The 13,601-nt window shown below is 41.6% G+C and overlaps 1 protein-coding gene across 1 annotated transcript in view; it reads left to right on the top strand.

The window, feature by feature from the left end:
• The window catches only part of NCAPG2 (non-SMC condensin II complex subunit G2), a 52,934-nt gene extending 39,437 nt beyond the window's left edge, over positions 1-13,497 (top strand). Inside the window, exons 20-28 of the mRNA XM_015428985.1 lie at positions 613-729; positions 2,393-2,536; positions 3,597-3,696; positions 5,435-5,616; positions 7,187-7,333; positions 9,816-9,919; positions 11,391-11,488; positions 12,167-12,269; positions 13,389-13,497. Of these exons, the coding sequence (XP_015284471.1) occupies positions 613-729; positions 2,393-2,536; positions 3,597-3,696; positions 5,435-5,616; positions 7,187-7,333; positions 9,816-9,919; positions 11,391-11,488; positions 12,167-12,269; positions 13,389-13,440 (1,047 nt within the window). The 3' untranslated portion in view covers positions 13,441-13,497. The remainder of the gene's footprint in view (positions 1-612; positions 730-2,392; positions 2,537-3,596; positions 3,697-5,434; positions 5,617-7,186; positions 7,334-9,815; positions 9,920-11,390; positions 11,489-12,166; positions 12,270-13,388) is intronic.
• Positions 13,498-13,601: the final 104 nt, after the last annotated feature.

The raw sequence follows: 13,601 nt of genomic DNA, 5'->3' as shown, positions 1-13,601 counted from the left end.
GTTGGTTTGCACAGGACAGGGTTGTCCTGTCTTGGATTTGTGAAGGTTTTACAGGTTTCATAGTCCAAGGCTCCGAACCAGATTCCCTGTATTCGCAATGAAGAACTGGATTGTATTGATGGTTTAATACTGGCACAAGGGAATTTTCCTTCCAGATTGCACACTATGCTGAGGCCTGCTCAGTCTGGAGGCCCACAATCAGGATCAACTGTTGAAGTGTGTGTGTGTGTGTGTGTGTGTGTGTGTGTGTGGGCAGGCAACACACAGGTCATAAGCAGATCATGTCATTTTGGGTCTAGATTACTGGGACAGTGTCTTATTTCTTCTATGTCTTATATCTTCTTATACTGCAGCACCATATATATCTAGAAATGAGTCTCATTGGTTTCAGTAGTGCTTACTTCAAGTAACACATGTAAGATTATAATCTTTACTTTGAACGTCTGCTAAATACTTCAGATGCATCAAATGTCCATAGTTTAGTGAGGTCCTAGTTTGTGGGTGGGAATGTGAGAAGAAGGGAAGATATCGTTGCCACTTTCATCTAAACTAAACACACAATACACAAGCTCTTTTCTTCATAGTTGTATTTGTGCAATACCTTTTTTCCAGGTCGTTCTGGACTGTAATATTAGAGGAACTCATACAAGATTTCCTGGCTTTCATCGGACAACTGCTCTGAGAGCCTTCAGTCTCTATTGTAGATTAAGTATTCATGTGCAGTACAAGGTATAGTCCTTTCAAGATTTTTTAAAAGTTTCTGTATTTTATACCCTGCCAGTATCTAAGGCAGTTTATAAATAGATGGATTCAGGAGGGGGACTCACAAGGACTTGCCAGGAAGGGGAAATAACATTTTCCCTCTTGCCTTGTTCTTCAGGTAGCCACAGCCTTCCCCACTTCCTAGTCCTGGCTCCTTTAAATGGGATTTGGCTATGAGAGACTAGATTGAAATGTGTTATATATAATCCACTGTCTAGTTGACCGAGGTTGCTATATCGTTGTATTTGGCTTACTGATTGATTGATTGATTGATTGATTGAAAAGTTTTTCTCATAGTTGTGGTTCTCCGTGAGTCCCAGAAGGAAAAGTGGACTATAAATGGACACAGTAATGGCACTAATATTGAAAACATCAAATCACTAAAAATGAATAACGTATAAAAGTGAAACATTTAAATTGTTTTGTATATGTGTGCATTTTAAAGTTGACTTTAATGTTTTTGATTGTTCAGTGCCTTGGGAGGGCCCTGAGCTGAGTGAAAAGGTGGCATAAAATGTTTTTAATAACATAATTTTTAAAGTTTTTAAAAGAAATCAGCCAAAACACACAATCCGTTTAACATGGTAATAAGACAATAGAATAAAACAAGAAGCTGCAGCAATAGGCACTTTAAAAGCAGGGACAGTCTGAACCCAGCAGGTAAAAATCAGTTCCCAAAGGTCATCCAGGCTGCGGTCACACACACACGAAATAATCCACTTTCAATCCACTTTCAGTGCACTTTTGAATTGGATTTTGCCTGTTCACACGTAAAAATCCAGTTGGAAAGTGCATTGAAAGTGGATTATTTAGTGTGTGTGACTGCAGCCCGGAAAAGGAATGTCTCTAATATATGTTGGAAGGCCCAAATGGGCCAAACCAGCCTTACCTATTGTACATATTTTCTGTTTGTTGTATTTCTATCCCAAATCTTCCTCCATGAAGCGCAAGGTGGCTGACATAGTCTTCTCTCCCTCCCAGTTCCTGCCAGGTAGGTTAGGCTGAGGAAGAGTAATTGGCCCAAGGCCACCTGTTCACTTTTATGGCAGAATGAATCAACATGGCAGGCTACAAATTGTGACCGAGTGGGAATTGGAACTATGGTCTTGCCAGTCTTATTCCAACACTCAAGACACCTTTCTTGCTTCCGGGGGGGGGGGGGGGGGGGGAGTCTGGGGCAGCAATGGCAAAAGCCCATTCCCAGGTTCTGCTAGCCTTTCATTCCGTAATTACAGTTCTCTCATTCGAGTCTTACCAGCTGAGTCTTACCAGATTCTAGACAGGCTCATACAGGTGGATGATGTTCTTCAGACTTACTGTTCCTTTAATTTAATTGGTTGAGGCAACGGGCACCCACATATGGCCTCCCTGAGGTTGCTGTCACCCACCCACCTACTGATAACTGGCCTTTATTTCACCCGTACCATCAGGCCAGAATTTTTATAGCCAGCTGACTTCTGTTTTAAGTTGTACCCATAGTTTTTGACGTTTATATTGTGTTTTAAACTGCAGTTGTATTTATTATAATGATGTTACCTGCCCTGAGGCCGTCTGCGGGGTGGGTAGGATATGAATACAAATAATGCCTCAAACAATGCATCATCATTTGTTGTGTGTGTGTTTTTAACAGTTTGCCTCTGAAGGACTAGATTACCTTTCAGATTTGGAGGAAACGGGGGTTTGGATAGAGAATACAGTTCTACCAGCTTTTTTAACAGAAGAACAGGAAGGCAGCTTGGATCTATCCAATGAAACTGCTCAGCTGGTCATTCAGGTAGCGTGTGTGTTGCATGGATTTCCTCTACATATGCTGTGTAGCTAATGCAGCATGCCGTGGTTGTAGTTTCCAAATATATAGCCAATCCGTAATGTGCTGCTGCTAGTCTGTTATTTCTCATCTGCTCAGCACTCCTTTTTGTTTGGAGCAATGGTCTCCAGAGGTGGAGCAATGTCTCTAACTATGGATTGCCAATTTATACAACATAATCAAACCTTGGCATACCACCTCATTTCAAGCCTGCTTCTACATTACTGACAGATTTTGCAAAGACGCATTTTTAAGAGGTAAGTTTCCTTAAACATGATTTATGATGCTGGAATTTTGACCCCAGGGTCCATATTATTTTCCCCCTTTTTGTTTTGATGGTCAGTTTCTCTGTGCTAAATTCATCATAAAAATGAGATAAATCCAGAGGACAGTAGGAGGTAAAAGCGAGTGTTGAGCTCACTTCCATCCATCTTGTACAAATTGAGCGGTGCTTGGGGTGGGGTGGGGATGGAGGGGATGGAGAGAAATATGAAGGATTTTTTCTTTTTTTAAGGTCTGTTAAAAATGGCTAACTACAATTGTTGAAAAACTAATAGTAACTTTACCTGGTATTTTCTTAGAATTCTTCAGTTTCTTTAACAGATCATAAAGTAATAGAATAGATCAGGTATGTCCAACAGGTAGATCGCGATCTACCAGTAGATCGTGGAGGGGTCAGAGGTAGATCACCAGCCCCACTTGGTCTCCTGGTTTGCTGGACAGATGTTTGGGGGTTTTTTATGATTGTTTGGTGGTAAATGACAGACAGTGCATTATAAATGGGGGGGTGGTGGTAGTGGGTTAAAATCTATTTTGAAACTAATTTGAAACTTTATTTACATGGTGGTAGATCACTGGCACTTTTGGCCGGAAAAAACAGATCGCTACCTGTTCGAAGTTGGACATGCCTGGAATAGATAATCAGAAAGTCATACAGTAGATAATTTGAATTGTATTCAAATGTGTGCTGAAGGTATCTAAATATGTTCATCATCATAAAGCCTAACATTTATCCCTTCATATGTAGACTTACCTGACAGTATGCAAGGACTTAATAGCTGTTGGTCTTGGGGATCTGCAATTTGAAGTGCACCTTCTAAACATGGCACTTGTGATCACATGCAAAGGTATGCTGTTTACACTGTGAGTTACTGTTCTACTAATTTAAAGAAGCAGCTAGAACAAAGAGTTCCAGCTAGGCGATAATTGCCTTTATTTTTGCATGGATTCATGAGGTCTTGCTTTCTTTAGGAATGCAACTGGACTAAGGCCATTCACAAAGAATGAAATCTGTGGGAAGATTTTTCAAAACATTGGCTTGGCTCCTAAGTTGCTGTTCTTTTTGGTATAACAGCATTTATATTGGAGGAGAGTATGACAATTTCTGCTGATCCCCACTGCAGACTCTCACTTTGCCCCCCCCCCCCCCTTGCCCCCGGGGCCCCACTGGGACACAGTTTCAGAGGGCACAGAAGACTGCAATGGGAGGGGGGATGCCACAAATTTCCTTTCCTTTTGCACAACTCTGCTTATGTTGCTTAGGACCCCATGCCAATATTTTAAGTGTATAATGTCAAGTACTTATATACTTAAGACCATAAGAAGAAGAAGAAGAGATTGGATTTATACCCCGTCCTTCACTACCCAAAGGTGTCTCAGAGCGGCTTACAAACTCCTTTCCCTTCTCCTCCCCACAACAGACACCCTGTGAGGTAGGTGGGGCCGAGAGAGCTCTGACAGAAACTGCTCTTTTTTCAAGAAGAGCTCTTATCAGAACTATGGCTTGCCCAAGGTCATCCAGCCAGGTGCAAGTGAAGGAGTGGGGAATCAAACCCGGTTCTCCCAGATTAGAGTCCGCTCACTTAACCACTACGTCAAAAGAGAAGCCATGATGGATCAGGCCAGTGGCCCATCCAGTCCAACACTCTGTGTCACACTGGACCAAAAACCGAGTGCCATCAGGAGGTCCACCGGTGGGGCCAGAACTCCAGAAGCCCTCCCACTATTGCCCCCCCCAAGCACCAACAATACAGAGCATCACTGCCCCAGACATAGTGTTCCATCTATAAGGATAAAGATTTTGCTTGCTCGAAAGCTAGTCGAATCCAACTCTAGGGGGTGGTGCTCATCTCTGTTTCCAAGCCGAAGAGTCAGTGGTGTCTGAAGACGTTTCTGTGGTCATGTGGCCAGCATGACTAAATGCTGAGGCTCACGAAACGCTGTGTGACCTTCCCCCCAAAGTGGTACCTATTTATCTACTTGCAATTTCTTGCTTTCGAGGTTGGCAGGAGCTGGGGCCAGAGACAGGAGCTCACTCCGTCATGCGGCACTTGGGTCTTGAACTGCCGAACTACAGACCTTCTGGTCTGCAGCTCAGCATCTTAACCTCTGAGCCGTCACGGCCCATCTATACCTTGTGGCTAATAGCCACTGATGGACCTCTGCTCCATATGTTTATCCAATCCCCTCTTGAAGCTGTCTGTGCTCATAGCTGCCACCTCTTCCTACAGCAGTGATTTCTATGTGTTAATTACTTGTGACATGATGAGTTTATCAATGACATACCAAAGTCAACAAATGGTGGGAAAATGCATGTCATATATGTCCTGCAGGGTCTCTAAATGCTTTTCAAACTGTTAACTGATAAGATTTGGATGGCACTTTTTTTTTCAGGCTACCAAGAGCCAGTTCTTGTATTTCTTTAGTCCCATTATTTCTGGATGAGCAACTGTTCTGTTCTGTGTGTACTAGGGCCTGCTGGAGCAAATGGTTGGCCACAGTGAGAAATAGAACCACTGGTCTATTTCAGCCGTGCTGTTTTTCTGTATTCTATTCTTAATTTGGCTTTTGTTTGTCTAGATGGAGGCTATGTCTTCATTCCAGTGTTAATTTGCATTCTGAAAGAGATGGTTGAAGCGTCTTTAGTTCATCACCTAGATAGCAGCGGGCATGTGGCTGAGCTGCTTGACAACATGCAGAAGATGTTCCAGAGAGTTCTAGAATGTTTGGCAATCAGGCTCAGAAGTCTTCGGGAAGAAGGAATTCAGGTACTGACTGTATTTATTATTTTATTTTACAAATTTTATATCCTGTCGTTCTGCCTTCACAAGAGATACCAAGGCAACAAATAAATTAAAACATATGTGATAAAATCACATTGTAAAATGATTAAAATCAACCCCTAATCATTAGAATAAAAACAGTGAAAATATGTACAAATACATAAAAACAACAATTTAATGATCAGGAAGGAGGATCACTGAGGTAACACCAAAGAAAACAGAAAAGTCTCCACCTGCTGGCAGAAGATGACAATAGAAGAGAACAGACGAATCTCCCTGGGAGAAAGGTCCAGAATTTTGGTGCTACAATCAAGAAGGCCCTCTCCTGGGTTGCACCCACCTAATCTCAGAAGGGGCGGGCACCCAAAGCAAGGCCTTCAAAGATGACCATAGCAGTTGGCCGGGTTCATAAAGGAGTAGGTGATCTTTCAGCACCTTGAATTGTGCCCAGAAACAAATTGGGATCCAGTATACATGGGCCAAGACTGGAGTGAGCCATAGAAAGTGGATCAACAACCTGTCTGCAGCATTTTGTACTACATGAGGTTTCTGGACATTTCTCAAGGGCAGACCCATATAGCACACTTTGCAATAATTTAATCAAAACGTAACCAGGACATGCCCCACAGTGGCCGGATCGTTTCTACCCAGGAAAGGCCTCAGCTGACTAACCAGTCAAAGGTGGACAAAGGCACTCCTGGTCACAGCCGCCTCCCACTTATCCAGTAGTAGGCCTTGGTCCAAGAGCATCTCTAGACTACAGACATGTAGGAAATGCAACCCTATCCAGAACAGGTGTCCTTCCACCAGTAGTACTTCCATTTTGTCAGGATTAAGCTTCTGTTTTATTAGTCCACATCCACTCCAAAACTTCCTTCAGGCACTGGTTCAGGGTCTCTACAGCCTCTCTGGGATCAGCTGGAAGTGCGAGACAGAGCTGAGTAGCATCCGCATTTTGATGACAGCCAGGCCTCAATATCTGGATGACCTCACCTACCAGTTTCATATAGATATGAAAGAGCACAGGGGACACGATGGAACCTTGCAGGTCCCGGTAGACCAAAGGCCAAGGGGCTGAGCAGCAGTCCTCCAGCACCACCTTCTGAAACCTACCCTCTAGTCAGGATCAGAACCACTGCAGAACAATGCCTCCCAGTCTCAGCCCAGATAGGCAGTCCAGAAGGATACATGACTGATTATCAAAAGCCACTTGAGAGGCTACCTGGCTTTGGTATTTCCAGCTCATAGTAGAAGTCCTTTCCATCAGCCTTCTTTTTTTTCTGGATTATACGTTCCAGTGTTTTTTCTTGAGCTGGTAGCTGGTATTTTTCATTTCTGTGCCTATTGTTACTCTCTGTATTGTGAACTTGATTATAGTTTCTGAATTTTCTGTTTTTTTGTTTTTACCGGGCCTTTACATATCTAACTGCTATAAGCAGCTGAAGTATAAACTTCTTTCCTTGCTCTTAGAAATGATCTAGTAAACAGTACAAAAAAAATCCAAATGTCTTTAAAATTCCTAAAGAGTTAACAGGTTAACTTTTGCTTCTTCTAGTTAATTCACTCTGTTCAGGAACCTCTTGGTGAATTCATACACGTGGTCCAGGGCTGCGCTGTGACTTGTCCAGTCATTCACCACGGTGTCCTTTCTTCCCTGTTAGCTGCAGTCGTGGTTGAGACAGGTTATATGTTACAGCAAAAGGTACAGTATTTCAGTTTACTGTCTTGATGAGTGAGCTCCATTTGCACACAGGGCCAAGGGGAGAGGTCAACTATGTTTGGGCTTGGAAGAGAAGGGGTGAATGAATGTTTGATGTTACATGCAGGTCATCACTCTTTTATACAGGGACAGCACTGTAAGTTCAAGCTTATTGCCTCCCTTATTTGCAGATGTAACTTTTTTTAAAAAAAGAAAGAATCCTATTTAATCTTATTAGAGATTAAGATAAAATGGGTTTCTTTTTCAGAGTTTAAGAACTTCAACTCTTTTTTAATATGTACAATGCAGTTGGAACTACTGCATTAAGGTCTTACAAATGACCAAGGCTTTTGAAAATGCGCTGAGAGGCACACGTGGTCCAAGCGAGCAAGATGTATTTCTCAAGTGAATTCTCAGATCACCTGAACATTAACCCATATGGAAGGTGTTTCCGGGAATATCCCAGATTGTGAAGTGGTCTGCTTGGACTCATATTGATTGATTGATTTACATAGTTTTTCCTGAAGAGATCTTAAGCTACTTGTATACAGTTCCCATGCTGCCTTCTCTGTGGGCAGCTTATGGACCAAACCCTCTTAGCTTCAGCATGTCATGCCTTCCAATGAGTCTCTGAGCTATAGTCCAGTGGTGATCCAAATACATTTAGCTGGACCATTTCTCAGTGCTTTAAAATATTGTATGGCATCCTTACCAGCCATTCAGTCAGACTTCAAGAGTGTGCTTGAAAAAGTTGCACTTTGACGACTCTTGTCAAGGGGATAGAGAACAGAGGTATATTAGTGTGCATACTCCCACTCCCTTAGACAAGTCGACCACTGGCTTGGCAAGGTTTTTAAAGCTTTCACAGAAATTGTCTCAAGAGCAACCATTCTATGTCAAAGACCATATGACCTTCTGACAATAACTTAACGTTTAAGCCTGTTTATTTAGATATTTATACCCCATTTTTCTCCCCAAAAGGGGACCCAATGCAGCTTATAGTGGTACAAAAATTCAGTATAAATAAAACAAGCAACATAACCAGCTACTTGTTGAGCTGGTCTTGGGTTTAGTGGGCTGGCTCTTCAATGACTATAGACTAAAAGCATTCAGCTCTCTCCATTAGCTTGTTCCACTGGCTATGCTTCTGAGATTTATACCTGGAACAGGAAGCAGGGGGAAAAACCTCAGCTAAGACGTTCTACAACTGCCAAAGATGTTCCTCCCTGTCATCCCCTCCCTATGGCTGTGGGAGACCATAACTCAAGCTGAGAAGAATAAGAGACTTCAAAGCATGTAGTGATACTTTCCTTCATTGTGGCGTTATGGGCCCATTCAGTAGTTTGCTGTCAGTTCTGATGCAGAGATGGCCAGTAGGCGTTCCTTCATTCTTAAGCAGCTTTGAAGAATGATCAGAACCCTTGATCTTTATCTTGGTCATGGCAGCTAGACCTTCCTGCAACTCAGAATAACCCCTTCAGGGTCTTTCCAGCTGATGTGCCTTCTGAGGGAGAATTCACATTGATTACTCACTTTGACATACACCTTCAAGACAATGTCACCCTTTGGCAAGTGGGCCACAGTTTCCAAAGCCTTTTCTTGGAGACCCCACCACCACCACCACCAAAAGGCATTCTGGTATTCTACCCTCCCACTACCCTCTAATTCTTAGTTTAGTTCCGGGGCCACCAACATTTTCTTAAATGAGAGCTACTTCCCAGTGTCCGCCTCCCTCCCCAGTATGCAACAAGTTTTGTTCTGTCCTGGAAACAAAGCATAGACTAGGAAGAGCACCAGAAATGAACCTACCAGCTAAGCAGAGCAGAGCAAAATCCTATGAAATAAAAGCTTTAAAAAAACCTTGAGCAGGTTTTTTACACAACCTTCTCATGGGTCTTCTGGGAAAGCACAAGCTACTCTGCAGCAGCTGGTGAACTGCCAGTAGCTCACAAGTGACCTGTTGGAGACCAGTGGCTTAGTTAGTTATTAAATGTGTGGTCCACCTTTCCATTTAATATGCTTAAAGCTACCAACAGAAATCAGAATTGCATCAGGGCAAACGTTATGCAAAATAGAAACCTGAGGGCTGGCACTTCCCTCAGCTGCTGGTAACTGATAATGGCAAATGGCCATAGAAGGCCTGGGAAATGGAGTGGGTGGTCCTCCCTGTGCTGTGGCCATTGATTCTCCACCTCCAGAATTAAGCTGGCCTTGCTATTAAACTCACAAATGGCACAAAAAGTGTTTTGGCAATAAAAGCTGAGTGCTCCTTCAGTGCTTGATGTTTGTGGCTTTCTTTTATCCTACATATACTCAATAATTCTCTTCATGACTGCAATATTGTGCTTTATTAAAAAAGGGATTGGCTGTTCCGTAGTGCTGTTAAGGTTTAGGAAAAACACCTTAAAATTGTTCTACATGTTGTTTATTGACTTCTGGTTTGCCTTTGTAATTATCATAGTTTGAATTGATTTTCTGTATTTAGGTATCCAGTTCAGAAGAGCTAACACCACCTAAGACTTTTTCAGAGCTTCCACCACTTTCATACGCTTTAATGAGAACAGTGATTAAATCAGTGAATGTAATCAGGTAAGCTGATTACCTGTCTACGAAAAGCAGTTCTAACAACATGGCCCAATTCATATGCTATCTGCCCTATCACTGCAGCCCTTCTGTCCATGTGGTAAAGAAACCAGTGTTCTCCAGATATCTTCTCCTAGGGAATGAGATCTTTGCTCTACCCATGTGGGTTTTAATCTGATTCTGTTTTGTGAGTTTCTGGATTTTGTTCTACTGATTACTGTGTACAAGTGTTATTGAAAGCCACTTTGTGTTTTCTTAAATAAACTGAGGATACTTCACAAATAATATATTTGGTACTTTATATACAGAGCACTTTTTTTTCCTCTAGGAAACAGTCTGCTTGGGTACGTACTGCTGCTCCGTCAGTGGTGTAGGATTTCAGTAGTCAGTGGCTGCTTATAGTTGGGATACTAGAAAAGATATTGCTTTCAGGCTTAATAAAAAAGTTAACTGAAAAATTACCAGTTGTATCTCTAGTATTCAGTGATTAACCTTCAATGATGTTGGAAGAAAACTCATTTTCCCTGTTGGAACTACCATTTTTGTCAAATATAGATTACATGGGGAGAAATAGAAAGCGCTCCTTGGAGGAAGGATGGAATAAAAAACAAGAAATAAGTAAAAAAAATACAAGTTATTTATTTAAAAGAGCCAGTTTCCCTGCAGAGCATATTTTTCTGGAGAGTCACGAGTCTAGCTTGGTATCCATCTACAGCTGCATTGTAGAGATGAACTATCTAGCTGAACAGAGAAGACAGGGCTTTATTCTTCCTGGATCTTCATTATTCTTTTAGAACTGAATAAATGAAAAAAGGAAAAGTGGCTATGTACTGTTAAAGAGAAAAGGGTATAGGGCAGTAGGGGTGAGCGTTGGTATAAACCAAACCAAATAAATACCCCGAAAATACCTTATCAGTATTTTTCAGGTATTTTATTCAGCTGAATGCAGATTAGACAGTCTGATTTGGCTACCGATATAGCTAGCCTGAATAAAAGCTTTTATTTGGGCCAGCTATATTGCTGAGTCTTGCAGCTGCAGCTGCACAGCTTGGAGAAGGCATTCCCCTCACTAAAGGAGGCATGCTGTGGCAGTGGAGTGAAGGCATTTTTAAATGTCTTCCCTTCACTCCCGGAGGTGTGCCACAGTGATGGCACAACTCTGTGAGTGAAAGGAGGGCATTCTTAAATGCCTAATATATTTGAGTTTCCTGGTTATTTACCCAAATCCCAATATCACTGATACTGGGATTTGGGAATATCAGGACATACTGATGTTTTTTGGGTCCAATGGACCTGAATCTGGAAAAAACCAGTTTTTTCCCTGCACACTCCTGGAGGGTAGTGCTGAATCTTGAACTTATGACTACTTCTACGAATGCCTGTTAAACATAAGAACTCTGTAAGCTCCTGTATTGAATTTCTATTTGGATAGTTCAGTTGAGTCTTGAATATTTGGTCATGTGTTGTTCTTTTTCAGATCTTTTTTAAATGAGTTAATGGAAAGCATTGTGAATGATGAACTTGACGGAATACATAGCATTACATCAGCTGTGTATATTGTGGCTTTAATTAAAGGTGAGTAAAAAAACCTTAATCTGCCGAAAGTGTGCAGATTCTGACGTTTGGGCATTCAGAAAGCTTTGACAAAAGCTTTTGAATAAATTCAGCTGGTATCTTGGAGCGAGCATAGCTCAGTGATGGAGCACGTGCTTTGCATGCAGAAACTGCCTGGTTTTGTCCTGACATGTTTAATTAGAAGGGTCTTGGTAGGAAGACTGAGAATCTTCTGCCTGAGACTCCACCTGAGAGGACAGACTAGACAGAGCATTGGTCTGCCCAGTACATGGCAGCTTCCTATTGGCAAGATCAGAGTTAAAAGTGTCAGTCTTTGCTTTAGTGCAAATGTTCTGTTGTCAGAAGTGTTCCCTATCAAATTTGCTGTGTGGTATTTCCCTCTGTGATGTCAGGAGTAAAAAAAAAAATGTCCTGAGTGAAACATGCTGCCAACATTTTTTTCCACAGCAGTTGATTTTTTTCTCTGCCAAAATACTTGGTCATGTTTTAAACTTCAGCAGCTAACACATACTACGCTATCTCCCCCCAAAAAATTGTTTGCCGAGCATTTGCCGGGGGGCTTTTGATTCTGGAACTGTTACTTAATAATGTATAATGTTAATTTTGGCAACAAACAGACTGGGTTCTATTTTTAAGTGAAGCTAAATGGGTCTTCAATATGCTCATGTTTTTGAACAGGTAAATATAAGCCTTCTTGTATCAAAGATACTGCATCTGCCCTTCAGGGGAAGCTCACAACATACAGCGAAATTACCAAGGAAGACGTCAGCAGCACAAAACGGTAAACTTTGGGAAGGAAGTTCTCTTTCCTTGAAATAGTTTTGTGTTAAGAATCTATGCTAGCTAGAATGTGGGCTGTATCCCTTGGATATGTTCTGCTCAACAGATGCTGTCTTTTGGTGAAAGGAGCTTTTCCCTGAGACGAGAGGCTTAGAAGAGTCTTAACAGGAGAAGGCTCCTTTTGCCAGCAGAAAGAACGCCCCCCCCCCTGCGCTAGTAGAATAGATCCAAGTATTTCACATCCAAGTGTTAAACAATCTGAACGCTTATAGGTGGATTTGAGTGTATGACAGAACTGCTTTTTAATGCAATTTTCAGCTTTACATATAATTGACATTCAATCAGATGCAAGGGGTTTTTTTATTGGCTGATTTGTATTTGAGTCAACAATAAATAAAAAAACACAAGAGCTTTAGAAAAGAATGGTAAGTCAAATAGGTACAATGGAGCAAAATCAATGAATGTACCAATCTGTTTAATATTTTGTATTCAAGAATACGCCAACGAATCCAATTCACAAACTAGTGCTGTTCCTGAATCTCTTGAGGGTAATAAACAAATCTTCAGAACTAGGTAATAAAAGCTGAGACCAATTGTCCCAGGTTTATCTCATTGTAAAGCTATCCAAGTTTCTAAAATAGATTCACAGTCAGGTAGGGTTCACTCAAGGACAGTCTTTGGAAACGTGTTGTCTTAAGCAGAACCCTTTCTAGATCAGTACCCCCATGTGTGTAAAAAAGAAAAGATAAAAGAGTACTGGGCAGAGATGGGAACGTTCCAACATGTGGGGCTGCAGATACTATGCTCTTTGCCTCATATTGTTCCAGGCAGTTTTCATCAGCTGAGAGGTACAATCACCTCTTCACCTAATGGTTTTTGTTCTTGCTGTTACATGGGAAAATCAGTACGCTGGAAGATAAGCATAAACAAACATCAAGTGGAAAATGTTGCTAATGGTATAAAATTAATTTGAATTTGACTTCAAGCCTTTTGCATGAGAGTGTCAGAAATGACATAATGTGTGCGCTCTCTCTCTCTCTCTCCCCCCCCATGGAAAGTAGTGTTTGTTTGCCAGTCATTTGTCCAATTCATACAGCTTTTCACTGCTGTCTCTTTTCAGAATGCTGTACGAATTTGCTTTGCTTGCTTTGGATGAAATACTACGTCCTTGACCACTAAAGTATTTACAAGTCAAGGAAACCAAAAAGAAGATGCATTGGATCCTTCCAGCAGGAGCCAAACCACTTAACTGTGTACAGTTTGTTGCTATGGGACAGAGGGAAGGGAATGATGTGCTTTTGATTGATGCTTCCTTCTAATGCTTTTAGTGACA

The sequence above is a fragment of the Gekko japonicus genome, unplaced genomic scaffold (assembly GCF_001447785.1).
Source record: "Gekko japonicus isolate JY-2015 unplaced genomic scaffold, Gekko_japonicus_V1.1 scaffold1303, whole genome shotgun sequence".
Taxonomy (NCBI): Eukaryota; Metazoa; Chordata; class Lepidosauria; order Squamata; family Gekkonidae; genus Gekko; species Gekko japonicus.
Note: the sequence above shows the minus strand (reverse complement) of the source record. Positions and strands in the feature narration are given on the sequence as shown.